At 45.5% G+C, this 16,579-nt stretch overlaps 1 protein-coding gene and 1 long non-coding RNA gene across 2 annotated transcripts; one reads left to right on the forward strand and one right to left on the reverse strand.

Annotated features, from left to right (window-relative positions):
* Positions 1-474: 474 nt before the first annotated feature.
* On the reverse strand, positions 475-2,601 carry LOC145806156 (uncharacterized). Its single transcript, XR_014348865.1, has 3 exons — positions 2,326-2,601; positions 1,610-1,687; positions 475-776 (listed from the first exon to the last, which is right to left on the reverse strand). It is a non-coding gene; the product is annotated as an uncharacterized LOC145806156 (long non-coding RNA).
* Positions 2,602-4,217: 1,616 nt separating this feature from the next.
* On the forward strand, positions 4,218-8,627 carry LOC145806155 (uncharacterized). Its single transcript, XM_082902237.1, has 4 exons — positions 4,218-4,356; positions 4,846-6,829; positions 6,918-7,500; positions 7,610-8,627. The coding sequence occupies exons 2-4, from the start codon at positions 4,850-4,852 to the stop codon at positions 8,530-8,532; spliced, it is 3,486 nt and encodes a 1,161-aa protein (XP_082758363.1). The 5' UTR covers positions 4,218-4,356; positions 4,846-4,849; the 3' UTR covers positions 8,533-8,627.
* Positions 8,628-16,579: the final 7,952 nt, after the last annotated feature.

A 16,579-nucleotide genomic window follows, 5' to 3' on the forward strand; every position in this document is an offset into this window, starting at 1 on the left:
ATAAAGTTGACAAGCTCTACACATTAAACAGTTCGGATTATGGAAACAGAACCCGTGGTGGGCCTAACGGGCCTAACAACACCGTCCAGTCCACAAAGTAGAGTAGAGACAAGTCTAACCCTATATATGTAATCTCACTCAATATTGTAATAATCATTAATCCAATCCATAATTCCATGATTTTTTTTTTTAGTAGCAAGTTCCTCTCCAGTTGGGGTTTTCCAATTGGAGGGTGTTGTTGGGCTTGTGATACACAATAATAATGATGGGCGCATATATGAAGCATCATAGCAAAATATATCAATTCCAACCAGGTTGATACCAATAAACAAACTCAATCATCTGCTAGCACCACACCGGCATGTACCACGACAAACAGTATAAAAACAGAGGGGAAAAACAGGGGAAAAATGTAACGACCCAATCTTGGCAAGGCAAAACCCTGCCAAGAGGGTGCACCTCAAACGCTATAGCACCTTTCAATTGCCTAACATATATGAGATGATCTATTCAAAGACAAAAAAATATTATCATGCTACAAGATAGTTCCCAAGCATTTCCTCCCAAAAAAATATAATACATACTAATCACGAATCCATCAATACATCCAACTTCATAAGCAATTTTTACAATCAACCTCCTTCATAAAAAAAAGGGTAAGCTTACATCCTAGAATGACCCTAAGCAAAACCTCAACCACAAGATGCCCACCTGAGATCCTTCAAAAAAAATTCTAGTCTTCCAAGTTGAGGCGAGCCACACAAAAGTCTATGAATCTGAAAAAAAAATTATTTAAAAGAATGAGCTAAAGCCCAATGAGTATACCAATACCATGGAGTTATAAAACTTGCTCCTACCAATAGAGTTCAAAATAAAGATACTAAACATAAGAGCTTAATTGGACTTCAATTTATACAAAATAAAAATAAAAATGATGCAATACAATTTTCATAAAACGTTATCAAGATTTTTCCAAGGAATCTCATAAGGCAGAAAAAAAAACATACATTTGGATAATGAAAGTAAACAAAAATATAACTTTTCAATACATTAAGATTTCCTGTCCATCATACAATCCACTACATAGCCTTAGGGTCGCGTTACCTCGCGACTTAGGTGGTGACGGTACCGTTACCCAGAACATAACCATAGGAGCATAGCTCATGTCATCGTAGCACTTCAATTCTTGTTTCAATGTTTCGGTCCCCAGGACCCCTTATACATACAACGACCCTTATGGTCCTTAAAACATTTCGGTCCCCAGGACCCCAAAGCATTTTGGCCCTTGTGGCCCCAAAGGCTATATTCGGTTATATGATCAATAAAATAAATACCCTCACATAACATTTCACTGTCATTCAATCATCATCATCATAAAATTTGAAAGACTCAACTTAAATAAATTCTCATAAAAAAAATAATGCTTCATTATACAAATGAAATCGTATCTTTATTAAAACTCAACCCTTGGCCTCAATAAATTTATAGATTTTCTTTTTATACATATATCATGATGAAATGTATCATTCACTTCCTTTAATTCAAAAATTATTTTCAAACTTTGTAATAAAGATAGAGGTAAGGTAATTTCCATGGTAAGTATACTCACCTCCAAAAATAGCAAAAGTGTAGATTTGAAACTCGACAAATTAATTTCCAAGAGGTGGAGAGATGCCTTCCTCCAATCCTAACAATTAGTAAATAGGATCTCAAATTAGGAAAAGCTTTCAATGAAAATTACAACATCTACAAAAAATGATCCTAAATAAAATTATGCTAAGGAATGGCAAGCTAAAGAACTCCTCCAACTTTAAATCACCCAAACAAATAACTTATCCAATCTCCATAACACCCATCCTTTGAACATCTTTGAGTTAGTAACTTTTTAAATATCCAATCAATTTATATGCACAATACCACCATCAATTTACTACAAAAGTCAAAAATCAACATTTTTGTATAAACTCAACAACTTAAGTAAAATCTCTTCAATCACTTATAAAATTCCTCCATAGAACATAGAGATACCCAATCCATCATTTATCAACTCAATTTCAACATATAAATTCCCTAACACCAAAATCCCCAATTTTTTACATCACATTCAAACCCTAGATTAACCCAAAAATCTAAATCTCCAAATCAACCATCAAATTGACCATTTTTTTTTTTTTAAACATGTAAAACATTCATGGAAACTAATTGAGAGTATAAAATTCAACAAGCAAACCCCAAATCATAATAGATCTAAAACACAAAAATTTCATCATCTCTAACTCAAAATATGTAAAACCTTCAACTAAACTTTTAGAGAAAGATTCTTACCAAGTACAAGCCTCTAATCCATCAAGAAAATAAATCCCATGCTTTGATTCTTCAAAAGATTAAGAAAAATCTAGAGTTTGTGCTTCTATTGTGTTATTTTCGGATGGATTCAAGGAGTGCCGACCGGACCCATTTTCCGGCGAGATAAGGTGGCCGGAGGTGGTGGAGATGGTGGGTCAAGGTGGTGGTGTAAGGGTGGAGCAAAGGTGTGGTGTTTGGCCTCCAAGAAAGTAAAGGAAAATGGGAGAGAAAGTAGAGAGAAGTTAGAGAATGAAGAATGAAGAAAAAAAATCTGCACACGTGCCTTTGTTGTTTGGCACACACGGATAATGCTCTTTTTTTTTTAAGGCTCACACGTGCCTTTGTTGTTTGGCACACACGGATAATGCTCTTTTTTTTTTATTTAGGGAAAGTGCCAAAACCCTAATCCTTACAAATTTTGCACAGCCGCCACACCCATTTCAGCCTTCTCTCTCCCTCTCTCTCTATATCGAGAGACCCAACTTCATCCTCAAGAAAGCTTCGTTTCTGCACTGCCAGAGGTCACCGCCGTGTTCTTCTTCTTCAACAAACCAACACTGTTGCCATTTGCACAGACCTCCATTGCAACTTCCAGTCCCGTCGCCGCCGTCGTCATTGAAGACCCAGCTCTGACTGTTACAGACACCACAGATCCGTCACTGACTTGTCCTGGCGTCGCAACCCAGCCATCAACTTGCGCCAACTTCGACCAAGCTCCTGCTTCGTCTGTTCATCGTTATTTTGCACACCATTGGCGGCTACACCCTCGGCTATCATCGGTGTCGTGACAACGTTGTCAAGCCCACACCAGACTCTTCCGTGGTTCTACTGCCATTGTCTTCTTCAACTGACCAGCACCGACGCCGACGCCGACGCCGCTGCTTGCTCCAGTGCCAACCACACACGTCGCCCTTTCAACGCGTCGTGTGTGGTCACCAACTCCGCTGCGACATCACTGCTGGTTCCGGCCTCGCTCGTCCACTGCTCGTGCATGCGGCTTGCGCCATCTCTGCCCTGTCTTGATTTACGGCCTGCGCTGTGTGATGCTATACATCTTTGTGCAAGATAAAGCCGGCTTCATCTGAGATTGAATGGCATAAACTTGGTGACTCTGGTCACTAAGGCAAGCAATCCGAATCACACCATCGAAAATTAGATCCTGTGTCCGGGAACAATTGACGAAGCTAAGGTCGTAGTACCAGCCGTGATATTCTGGGAAGGGAGAGGCAGATAAGTTGAAGTTTTGAAGCCACAGTGCTCGGGCTGTTTCCCTATGAGCCTGAAAGGGAATCGGATTTCAGGGCCGTGATGCTCTCTGCACCTTGTTGGTAAGCACTCAAGATCTTGTTCTTCTGCTCCTCCTCCGAGCCCAACTGTAGCTGCTGCAGCCATCGGTACGAATAATAGGACTGTGAGCAACAGAATTCCATGGAAAATGGCCATCTTAATTAATGGCTAATATTTGATACTCTGAAACAAAATCCCAGAGGCTAATTTTATTGAAGAAATCTGGCTTTGTTGTCTTGAATCCATGCTATTGAACCTTGAACCTGTGCCGATAATTTTGACAATAATTTTGACATACATACAGGTTTGATGTTGAATAATTAATTATTGTCTTGTCGATCTTGTAGATGCTCGGAAGATAAATAGTGGATGCCCGATGCTTTGCCTTCGTCTTCGGCTGTTCAACGCGAACCACACGTCGCCCACTCAACGCGATATGTGGTTTTTTGCCTAACACCATCCAGCTCGTTAGTCTCACAGCCCGGCGCTATTTTTTTTCGGAGTTTGAATCTCGGTTTTTGCATACTCACTGGTTCCAGTTCCGATCACTGTTGACTTCGACGGTTCCAACGCACACCACACACGTTCGCCCTCTCAACGCAACGTGTGTGGTCCTGCCAAGCCTAGCCCAGTCTTGTTGATTACAGTCTGTAAAGCCTCTCTGATTTCAGCTTAAATTTCCAGTATCGGCTTCAGACTTCACCTCTCTAACTGCCCAAATTTGTAAGTATGAAATTCGGCCCCCTCTTCCGAATGTAAATATATTTAAATATATATAAATATATTTTTGTGGCAATGTAGAGGGCTCAAGCAATCTGATGAAAATAAAAATAAAATAAATAAATAAAAAAAAAACTGAATCTGAATATGGACTCAATTTTTGTGGCAATCCCAATGATATTTTTTTTTTAGCTCAAACACCGTGATTTTGGCCATATGGAAACATGCACTAGCACTTGAAACCTTATTGAGGTGCTTGGCTTGAACATAATTTGTTGAACTTTATCACCGAGGAAAGGCCGAATATAACTTGTTGACTAGTATTTGAGCTCCATTTTTGACATGGAGAGAGAAAATCCTGGGCTTATGAATATGGACTTTCAGAGAAACGAATAGTTGATGCCGAAATTTCATTCGAATGTGTTGCTTTAATTCCAATATTCTGAATTTTAATACGGTCAACTTCTTATTATTTATACCTGTTTATTTCAGCCATATGTCTTCTCAAAAGAAACCCGTAGCTCCGGGGTCATCAGAACCGGCTCTCATGAAAGAGAGGGATGTACCTCCGGCATCTGAGTGGAGGAAATCTCCTTATTTTGGTCGGAAAGACCCCTTCTGGCGGGCGGCTACCTCCACCACTTCTCTTCTATCTCCGAAGGGGGCTCCATTATGTCTCACTGAGGACACTGACTCTGGACATGAGGCCCTCATTTCTCCTTCCTCGGTGCTACGCTTTCGGATTGAGCGGGGGGACTTTCCATACTGTTATCCTCAGTTTAAGGCCTTCTCAAACCCCCCTTTTGGTTGGCAGGAGTGGGTCGATGATGTCCTCTCGGACAAAAGCTTCTGTCAGCGGCTTCAAGAGGCCCGGCTATTGATCCCGGTGAAAATATCTAGATCTCTATCCATCCGTCGCAACAATGCTAGCCTGGAAGCCATGGCTCTTCGGTGGAGCACTGAGACACACACCTTTATACTTGGCCAGCACGAGATAGGGCCCACCCTCGAGGATGTGTTCATGTTGCTGCGTCTGGAAGTGACTGGCCCTGATGCCTTCGACCCTGAGCAAACACCCCCTGAAGATGATTCTTTGATCCAATCTCTGAAACTAAATCTTCAAACTTGTGGTCGGTGGAGTTCCGTTTTCGATGGTTCAGCGAGGAGGACTAGTCGAGTAAGGACGGACCGTGCCTCCTATACTGCATGGATCCGCCACTTCTTCAAGGATCTTCAGCCCTTGGCCAGAGATGCTGACCCTGACTCTCGGGAGTATGAGGCCGGTCCGATGTATGGCTCCAGGCTCTATTTCTTGGGATTTCTGGCTTGCTTCCTTTCATTCTTCATTCTTCCGAGCACACCTCCGGATTCCCTCAATCCTTTCGTCTTCCCCTTGGCAGTCAGGCTCTTCAGAGGAGATCGGATCCCTTTGGCTCCCCTATTTCTTGGGAATCTCTATTATCGGCTGGATCTGCTACATCGAGATATGGTTCGCTCCGTGGGTCGATATGAGCCTGTCTCCTTCATTCACAGCCAGTTCCTGCTTTGTTTCTTCTTCGAGAGGTTCCCAAAATTTGCCCCTGCTCCGACTGTATTCGAAGCAGAGGTTCTTCGGGAGATAGTGGATAAAGATGGCATCCCTGTGCTCGATACTGATGGGTCTCGGACATTTGAGAAAGCGAAGTCTTGCCAGCCGTTGATTACACGTTGGTCACGTACTATTTCCACCTTATCCTTGAATACTCTGGTGGATGATCCCCGACGCTTTGTGGCACGGCCGTATGTATGCCCACCTGTGGGTGTGGCCACACCGCTTATCTATCATGGTTCCTCCCGCTCGGCGTCCTTTCCTTTGCCGAAGAACATCCCTGCACCCTTTGTTGATATGCTGATTATGATCCGTCCGAGTTCATTACCGGTATGGCATGAGGAAGGCGTTGATAGTGCCGTTTATAGGCCTGACCGCGTAGCATATCAATTCGGGTTTGATCAATGTGTCCCGGGGCCAGCACCTCCTTTATTATCATTTTCAGCGAGCTACGGGCGCTTCAGTCGCGGGCTTGTACACACCGTGCTTCCCATATCCGGCTCTTTGACGATGCCGGGCTTGAGTCGAGTAGGGGGTTTCACCTCCTCTTTCAGGCGGTATTGGCAGAAGAATATCGATGCGTTTATTGCATTTGTCCAGAGCAGACCGACCGTATGTTTGCCTCCGCTGATTTATAAGAAGGATTCTTCTCTTCGGCTACCCGAGAGCCGAAAATCTGACCACATGTACGAGAGTTTCTTCACCTCATCTGCTCCAACTGACCCTTCTGCTCGGGCATCTGCTTCTAGCTTGGCGATTACTTCTCCGGAGCCAGTCCCTTTGAATAAGGCCTCTGGTCCTCGGACGACCCGCCTTAAGAAGATGGCTCACAAGAGGACTTCTGATGCCAGTCCTTCCACTCCTCGCCTTTCCAAAAGGCTTCATGAGGTACCCAAAATTTTTGATTTGAAGCTACTTTCCTTTTTTGCGACTATACCTTCTAAAATGAAAACTTTTATTTGCCCATGTTGTGTAGGATCCTGCGGTTGTTGACGTTCTCAGTACCGTGGCTCCTGGCCGTGCTGCCTCCCCCAGGCCGGACTCAGACTTGGACGACACCCTCCCTTTGTCTGCAAGACTTGTGAAGATGCGCACCTCTCGTATAGCAGTTATAGATGATGACGATGATGAGGCTGAGTCCTCCGACCATTTTTGTGACCTTATTCCACGCATGCGTCGTCACTGCCCTACTGTAGCTGAGGAGGAGCGCTATCTTGGTGACGAGGTTATTGGGGCTCACCGTTCTGATGTTGAGATTACTGGAGGGACTGATGCCACAGAAATTGATACCGTAGGCCATGCTTCTAGAAGCAATGTAGAGACGAGGTGCGCCTCTGGGAATGGTGTGGAGGTGGATGTGCTAGAAATCTCTGAGACTCGCTCTGGCACTTATGGTGATTCTCATCCTCCGGCCCTCCTTCCTTCTTCAGGGATGACTGCTACTGTTCAAGCTTCGTCAGACATTGAGATCGATCAGGTGGTCTCTACACGACCAAGTGACTTTGTTGATGCTAGGAGTCCTTCAGTTGCCCCTGCTTTGCATATTGATTCTCCCTCTGGTAATCTTTCTTTCTGAAGTTTGTCATTTACTTATATCTGTGAGAAATCTTTACTTAAATGACTTTCCTGTTCCCTACCTCTAATAAGGCCTTCTTATCTTTTCTTCAGTGTTAGCTGCTAACGGGGTCTTGCCTTCACCTACCTCAGACTCTGCTCCAGTGTTAGCTGCTACCGGGGTCCTGCCTTCACCTGCCTCGGACTCTGCTCCAGTGTTAGCTGCTACCGGGGTCCTACCTTCACCTGCCTCGGGCTCTTCTCCGACTCTCTTTGTAACTCCTCACGGTTCTCCTTCTCAAGGGGGGACACCTGCCTTTGAGACGACTGCTAGAGGTTCTTCATCGCCAGTGCCTTCGAATATTTTGGATCTGAATCTTAGTGATTTCCACATTGATAGTGATGCTTTTGGTCTTTCCCCTTATCGTTCGGCATTCTCAGGCTCGGGACCTCTGCCGGGAGTTACCCCTCCGGGTGGTTCATCTAACCCGATAGACATTGGGGAGATTCCTGAGACTAGCAGCTTTCCGGCCCCAATTCCTCCTTCAGCTTCTGGCAAAGTATCATTTCTCCATTATTGGGTAGCTCCTGAGTTTGCTTCAGTTCTACAGCTTGTGCATTCAAGTTACCCGGAGACCTTTGCTTCATTTGCTTGCCAGTGTCCACTCATTCAGACTGCTCTTCTCGAGTCTTTTGCCACTATCTTATATAGCTTGGACACGCAACGGTTGTGTGACCTTAATGGAAAAGTAGTCGAGACGGCGTATCAGGGGATCTCTGACATGGAGCGTCACCAAGTGGACTTATCATGGCTTCGGAAGCGCCTGGATATAGCTTCGAACGCCAGTCATCGGCTGGAACTTATGTCTGTGCTTGCCTCTTATCGCACCTCTATAGATGAGACAAAGGCAACTCTTCGTGAACTTGAGTCGGGTTATGCTCGGGCCTTGGAGACTTTAGAGGCACACTCTACTGTTTGTCCTCCAGATGTAGATGTGACGGGCAGCTTCTTCGAAGGTGTCTTTAGGAAAGATTGAGTTTTTTTTTTTATCATTACTTTCTTGCCCCTTTCGATAAAAATGTTTTATCTAGGACAATGCAATGAAATGACAAAATTTTTGTTGTTTGGATATTTTCGCATTGTTTTCTCATTCTACTTGATAAAATATTTATTTCGAATGATAGAACAATCATATGCACATGTTTATAAAAGCTGAAATATTCTCATTAGTTCTTCAACTTTCTTGACAAAAGCATAATAGATTCACTGTAAGTGATGGGATAAAACATACACCATAGAGAAAACCAGCTTCTTCATAACGCAAGGGAAATACAACCTTTAGACAAAGTAAGAAAGTGAAAATGAATTTCAACATAGATGAGTCCAACTATGGGTAGTAATGCTTGATAAACTTTGCATTGAGCGGGCCAGTTCGGAAGCCGTCTTCAACCCTTACAAGTTTGTTGTACCCGCTTGAGCTTGCCTGAACCACCTTGTAGGGCCCTTCCCATTTTGGAGAAAACTTGGGTAAAGGCTGTCCTCGCATGATTGGGTCTACAATCTTCCATACTAGATCACCTTCTTCAAACTTCCTTGGTACCACAGTCTGGTTATAGGCTCGGGCGATGGACTCATGATACCTTTCCATGACTTTTGCAGCTCTGTCATGCTTTTCCTCTAATGCTTCCAATCTGGTGGTTCGAGGCTCCAATACCATTCCCGAGGCGAGAGCCATTCGAGCAGATGGCGTTTCCAACTCTATAGGTAACACTGCCTCGGACCCATACACAAGGGAGTAAGGAGTTGCTTGAGTTGGCTTTCTCTTCGAAGTGCGATACGCCCATAGGGCTACTATCAACTGTTCGGACCAAGTCCCCCCAAACTCATCCATCATCTTGCTCAGAATCCTTATCAGTGTCTTGTTTGTGGCTTCCGCCTGCCCGTTCCCTTTTGGATAGTAGGGTGTGGATTTGTGATGCTTCACTTGGTAAGTCTCTAGGAGGCTCTTCACATCTTTGTTTATGAAGGGAGTGCCGTTATCCGAGAGGATGGTGTTTGGTACTCCAAATCGGCAAATGATATTCTCCTTGATGAAGTTCGCAACTGCAGGCCCCGTAGCGTTCTTCAGAGGAATTGCTTCGACCCACTTTGTACTCAATTCTGTGGCTGCGAGAATCCACTTGTACCCCTTAGAAGATGTGGAGATGGGCCCTATCAGATCAAAAGCCCAGGTATGGAACGGCCATGGCGTTCGGATACTATGCAGGTCTACAGCTGGAGCATGGATCAAATTTCCGTGTTTCTGACAAGTCTGGCACCTCTTCACTTGATGGGATGCATCTGACTCCATGGTCGGCCAGTAATACCCAAGGTGTATAAGTTGCTCGAACAGCCGAGCCCCTCCTTGATGTTCAATCTCGTGGGCTCTTCCGAGGACTAGATCTGACTCCTCCTTGGAGAGACATCTCAGGGGAGTGCCCTCAATACTTCTTCTATACAGCTTGTCCTGATCAAGAAAGTACCGCCTCGCTCTCCTCTTGAGGTGTGCAATGTCCCTCGGGCTCTCAGGTAGTGTTCCCTCTTTGAGATAGTCAATGTAGACTTGCCTCCAGTCAGGGGTATCAATTTCAAAGCAACTCTCATCCTCCCGGATGTATGACTGACACTTGGGGCATTCCCTCTGTAATTGATTTGAGTCCTTCTCCATCTCGGGCCAATAATAACCTTGTCTTTGGATTCTTCTATACAGACTGATATCCCCATCCCCGCAAGACTTTTCATGGATCTGTTGTAGTCGGAAGCTTGCTTCTTGTTGGCCAACACACCGGGCTAGGAATCCGGTACCTCCTCGGAAGTAAAGTTCACCTTGAATAATTGTGAATTGGGCAAGCTTGGCCATAGTCAGTTTTCCAATTTTGCTTCTGAGTTGTTCGAGGACTTCTCCTCTCCAGTCCTCCGGAAGGCCTTTGTCTTCGGGTATTATTGAAGGTTCTGTTCTCTTCTTGATAACAATTGTTGCCTCTTCCTCTGGAATGTCAACTCTTGCCCCTAATGTTGCGAGGGCATCTGAAAACTTGTTGTCGGAGCGAGGCACATGCTCTATTTCGACCTTCTGAAATTTGTCAAGAAGCCTTTGGACTGTTGTTCGATATGTGGCCAAGGCAGGCTCCTTTAAGACGAACTGTCCTGAAACTTGCTTCACTATCAGCTTTGAGTCCCCCCGGATCCGAATCTTCTTGATACTGTGCTTCTCAGCTGCTATCAAGCCTAAAATAAGAGCCTCATACTCGGCTTCGTTATTCGAACAATGGAAATCCAGTTTATAAGACAAATATAACTTTTTCCCACTTTTCCTTGTAAGGACTATCCCGGCTCCTCCCTTCCCTCCGGCTGCTGCTCCGTCAAAGCTCAATGTCCAGAAGCTTTCCTCGGAAGCCATAGCTGCGTGCACCTCTCCTCTTAATTCTTCATTCACTGGTTCATAGTCACCACTTGGAAATTGGGCAAGGAGATCAGCTAAGGCTTGGCTTTTGATCGCCTTGGGGGCTACACATGTGATCTCGAATTCACCCAATGCTAACAACCATCTTGCCACCTTCCCGGTTAGAGCAGGCTTGCTGAGGAGGTATCGGATTGGATCACTTCTAGTAACAATCTGAATCTGATGTGCTAGGAAGTAATGTCTGAGCTTTTGGGCAGTGAATACCAAAGCTAAACAATGTCTCTCTACTGGAGTATATCGGACTTCTGCCCCTCGAATCTTCCGACTGATGTAATACACCGGGCGTTCTACTCCATCTACATCTTGGACCAATAATGCCCCTATGGACTTGGGGGTTGAAGTTAGGTACAATATTAGAGGCACCCCGGGCTGCGGGGCTATCATGGTCTGAGGCGAGGTCAAGGCCGCCTTGATTCTCTCAAAGGCCTTTTGGTGCTCTTGGTTCCACTCGAACTTGGCATCTCCTTTTAACAAAGAGCCGAAAGGCGCAGAGATCTCTGCCAGTGCTGGGATAAACCTCCGAATATAAGACACCTTCCCGAGGAACTTCTTTAACTCCTTCTGAGAATGCGGGGGAGGCATTGCTCTGATAGATTTGACCTTGTCTTCATCTGCCTCGATACCATGCCTATGTACAAGAAACCCGAGGAACTTCCCGGCCGTCACCCCGAAAGCACATTTGAGAGGATTCATTCTCATTTTGAATTTCTGGCACCTCTTGAATACCTTCTCAAGGTCTCGGAGATGGTCTTCTTCTTTCTTGGATTTCACCACTAGATCATCAACATAATCTTCCATCTCATGATGGATCATGTCATGAAAGATTGCAGTCATAGCCCTTTGGTAAGTTGCACCGGCATTCTTGAGTCCGAAAGGCATGACTGTATAGAAGAAGTTTCCGAGAGGTGTTCTAAAAGCGGTCTTTTCTGCGTCCTCTTCAGCCATCTTAATCTGATTGTATCCACTGAATCCATCCATGAATGAGAACATCTGGTGTCCCGAGGTAGTATCCACGAGGGTGTCGATGTGAGGAAGAGGGAATTCATCCTTCGGGCAAGATTTGTTCAAATCTCGAAAGTCTACACATACTCTGATTTGGCCATTCTTCTTCTTTACTGGCACGATGTTTGCTAACCACGTGGGATACTGTATTGGCCGGATGAAACCAGCCTGTTGAATTTTTTCAATTTCCTCCTTAATCTTCTCTTCGAGATCTGGATGATATTTTCGAGCAGCTTGCTTAATTGGCTTGGAGTTTGGGAACACATCAAGATAGTGGGAGACTAGGTCAGGATCTAGTCCAGGCATTTCCTTATATGACCAAGCAAACACATCTGAGTATCGGCTTATCAACTTTAACAACTGTTCCCGCTTTTCTGGGCTAAGGCTCGAACTTACGAATACCGGCCTTGGTGCATCTTGTCCATCACTCAGATCTATTTCGATAAGTTGTTCAGGCTGAGGCTTCGGCCCATCTTGCATACATTCTGGAGCCACTTCAGGCTTTATTACTATATCATTGTCAGGAGGCTCTTCTTTTGACTCGGAGTCGGTGACTGAAGAAACCGACTCCCCGCACCTTCATAAATAATACACCATCTTGCCTCCTTCTCGAACTTTCATCACCTTCCGAGGAATAGGCGGACTTTCTGGTCTAGACATCGCCCGCTTACTTGATTCTGTCATCGGCTCCTTGTCATCTTTGATATCCTCCCAACGAGGAATTTTGACCCCTCGAGGCTTAGAGGTGGTGGGAACTTCTTCGACAGCCAGTTCGGTGAAGTAGATGGCATCAGAATAATGAGCTTCATGGATCTCGAACGGCCTTTCTGTAGCCTGAATTGTCACCGTCTTCTTTCCCCATTTAGCCTTAACACACTGATGATAACTTGATGGTACAGCCCCATATCTATGCATCCAGGTCCTCCCTAGAATGATGTGATAATTTGCCTCAGAATCGATAATATGGAACTTGGTGGCCGAGCGAATCTCTCCAACGGCTAAATCAACAGTTACGCATCCGATAGTAACTCTCCTTTCTCCACCGAAGCCAGTGATGACTATCGGCTGCTTCACAATGCGTTCTTCAGAGATTCCGGCTTTTTCTAGAGTAGCGCGAGTCATAATGTTGATAGAGGCTCCACTATCTAGAAAGGCCCTTTTGAACTCAACCCCGTTAATAAAAACAGTCACATAAAGCGGGCGATTGTGAGAAAAAGGATACTTCCGATCAGCCTCGGAGAAAGTAATGGCACTAGATTGCTCTTTTGCCTTCCTCGGGATAGACCCTTCAGTCGACATGCATTCCTCATGGTGTGCCTCGGCTATATTAATGATAGACTTGGTGATTTCCGTTCTTGCCTCCCTGGAAAGTCCAAGCTGGTCAAAGAACTGCTTGAATTTTACACAGTCTTGCAGGGTTTTGGCATAGTGATCCGGATCTTTTTCCACTCTTGGAGGCTCGTAGTTAACCATCTCCTCGGTCTCCTCAAAATAAGATGCCACATAAACATGGTGTCCTCCTCTTCCATAGCATTCTTCTCCTCCTTCTGGATCAAAGGGATCTTCGCCATGAGTCATAAATGTTCTGCCCTCTGGATCGAGAGCACTTCCATAGTAAACTTGCTCACCCTCTGGCTCGAGGATGTCGTCCAGATAACAGTCATCGTCATCGAGATTAGCGATAGCCTCGATCATTGGGCCTTCATAAGCTATCATAGCAACATTCTTGCCCTTGTCTCGGTGTTGAGGATATGGTTGTTCTCGGATGTCTTGAGTCCCTCGCTTTTTGAACCTCAATTCGTCTGCCTCGACTTTATCTCTGAAGATTTTCCTGAGAGTCCAACACTTCTCTGTCGGATGTTTCAATGTACGATGGTAGACACAAAATTCAGGGCTCTCACGGTCCTTTTTTGATGGCATTTCTTCAACATAAGGCAATTTTAGCTCTCCGTCAGCCACCCATTCCTTAACTAGAGCTTTCACTTCTTCGATTCCACATGGATAAGAAACATTCCCCTTGTCACCATTATATTGCTTTCTTTTCTGGCCCCTATGACCTCCTCCTTGTGAATTTCGGGTATCCGGGGCAGAGGCAGCAGCAACGATAGGTCCACGAGATGACTTGAAACTAGTCTTGTAACTGGCTTTAAATCCGGACTCCTGAGCCTGAGGGATGCTAATGTTCCGAGCTGCTTCTATTAATGCCGAGAAGGTGGGTAGCTTGTGGTTAACTAGAAACATTTTGTACCTGCTCAATGCCCCTTCTAGACAAATTTGAACCAGATAACTCTCCTCAACTGCTTCATGACAATCCACGGCCTTGTCCTGAAACCTTTTGACGTAGTCAAGGATGTCTTCACTTTCTTGTTGCTTCTCTTTACACAATGTAAGTGTGGTCACCTTCTCCGCCACTTGAAAGAACTTGGAGTGGAATTTGTTAACCATTTCCTCCCAACTTCGGACAGAGTTTGGGGCCAAATTAACATACCAACTATATGCTCGGTCGGTGAGAGACTTAGAGAATTCTCTCAGTCGGAGGACGTGGTTTGAACCATGAATACCTAGAGTCTCGATGAACCGCACAACATGTTCTCGGGCATTTCCTTGTTTGCCGTCGAACTTGATGAACTTCGGCACTGTATACCCCTCAGGGTATGGATAGCTCAGCATCTCAATGGGGTATGGCGGCTTGACGTCTGGATCAGGCAAAGAGGGTAAGGTCCTCTTGCCCCGTTCGAGATCGAACATGGCCTGCACATCGGCGAGAGTGAGAAACTGTTGAGGGAGAGAGTTTGATGGTGGTATTCCCGGGACTTGGCTTATGTACCCGAAGACTGAGCTAGGGGCGTCTTGGCCATTCTGGTGCTGCGAATTCATCATTGGTGAGGACGTTTGACGATACTGGCCATCAGCGCCTATAGACAAGCCAGTTGGTGATGGGATATTGAATTGAGGCCCGTAAAGTCCACCGTACGGCGCCGCTATACCGGGTTGTGCTTGCAGATTTGTTGTCGGCACCAAAGGAGGCCCGCTTGGTGCTTGGGTAACATTTACTGGTGGCGTGACAAGATTAGGTACGGGCAGAGCTCCCTTTTGCGCCATCACGCTCCTTATGTTTTCCTGGACACCAACAGTCGCCGGAGCACCATTCATTACACTAGAAACTCCCCTAGTCACCATTGGATCTTGGCTTGGCACGCCATGGAGCCCGGGCATGGGCAAACTGCCGCCGCCTACTGTGGTTTGAGCATGTGTTACTGTGGCCGTGTTGCCATGAGCCATAGGCTGATTGGGGCTTACTTCTCCTTGGATTTGATTTTGCGCTCCGGCGGGAATAACTCCACCACCAGTTTGATTCCCGTTTGGCGCCGATGCAAAGTTAGAACTCATCACCAACATGGTGTGAGTGAGATTCTGAAGAGTGGTAAGAATCTCTTGCTGAGTATTCTGAAGTCCTTGAATGGCTTCAAGCAAAAGTGGTTGATCTGGAGTCATGGTTCTGTCATCACCACCATTAGAGGATCCTTGTTGGTGAACTTCATCTTCTCCCGCCATTCTTGTTGGAGTTGTGTGGATTCCAGATCTCGTTGAGACCATTAACCAATCCGCCTCCCCAGCGGAGTCGCCAAAATGTAAGAGAGGGTTCAAGAAAGGAGTTGGAAAATTCGAAGATCTTCAAAGATCCTTGAAGAACAACTTCGAATTCTCTAGAATATGATGAGAGGCTTAGATTCTTCAATAATCTCAACTTAGGAACACGACAACAAAGGAGATGATGGAGATAAGAGATTGGGTGAAGAAGAAGGCAAAATGGCTAGAGAGAGAATAATGGCAAGGCTCTCCCAGGGATCTCCCACTTTCACTCTCAAGGTTGATAATGGAGAAGGGAAATTAGTTCTTTCCCAAGAGTTAAAAATCTCCAAAATCCCTCCCTTGTAAAGCTATGGGTGGGTGCTATTTATAGGCACCTCATGATGTAGGATGGAGCCCATGTGCAAGGCACATGGGGGATATTCTCTCTAACCACCTTGTCCGAGGGGGTGACCTCTCCGAGGAGGTGACTTCTCCGAGGAGGTGACTTCCCCGAGGATGAGAAAACCCCGAAGAGGAGATCACTCCCTCGGCGAACCCTTCTTCTTAGCCACACCTAACCAATGATCCCCAATCATCCCAAAGGGTCAGGGGTAGTCCCAGAGGACGTCCTGCCGCAAAATATTGCCGAGTCTCATGGACCCCCCGGGGTCGTGCCACCTCGACCCGGGTATAGGCTAGTTTAACCGAAGAGTGAATTTATCTCCACTCACCGTCCTCGGGATCGGGTCCTTTGTTCGGACTCCATTACGCCCATGGTTCTGGTACGTAGATCCCGGAAAGCTCCGAGCCCGCAAGTGTTCTGGGACTCATTAACAGAGCGACTTCTAGATTGCGTTTGAATCCGTTCGAAGCCAAGTATTTCGGACCTCTAGGTTCGTGGATCCGAACCCTTTCGAGTCCGAGTGCCTCGGATCTCTAGGCTTGCTTAATACCCTTTCGAGTCCGGGCCCGAGTAAGTCTCTAGGTTCGTGGATCCGAACCCTTT

The sequence above is a fragment of the Camellia sinensis genome, chromosome 13, assembly GCF_055761805.1.
Source record: "Camellia sinensis isolate YWXY chromosome 13, ASM5576180v1, whole genome shotgun sequence".
Lineage (NCBI taxonomy): Eukaryota > Viridiplantae > Streptophyta > Magnoliopsida > Ericales > Theaceae > Camellia > Camellia sinensis.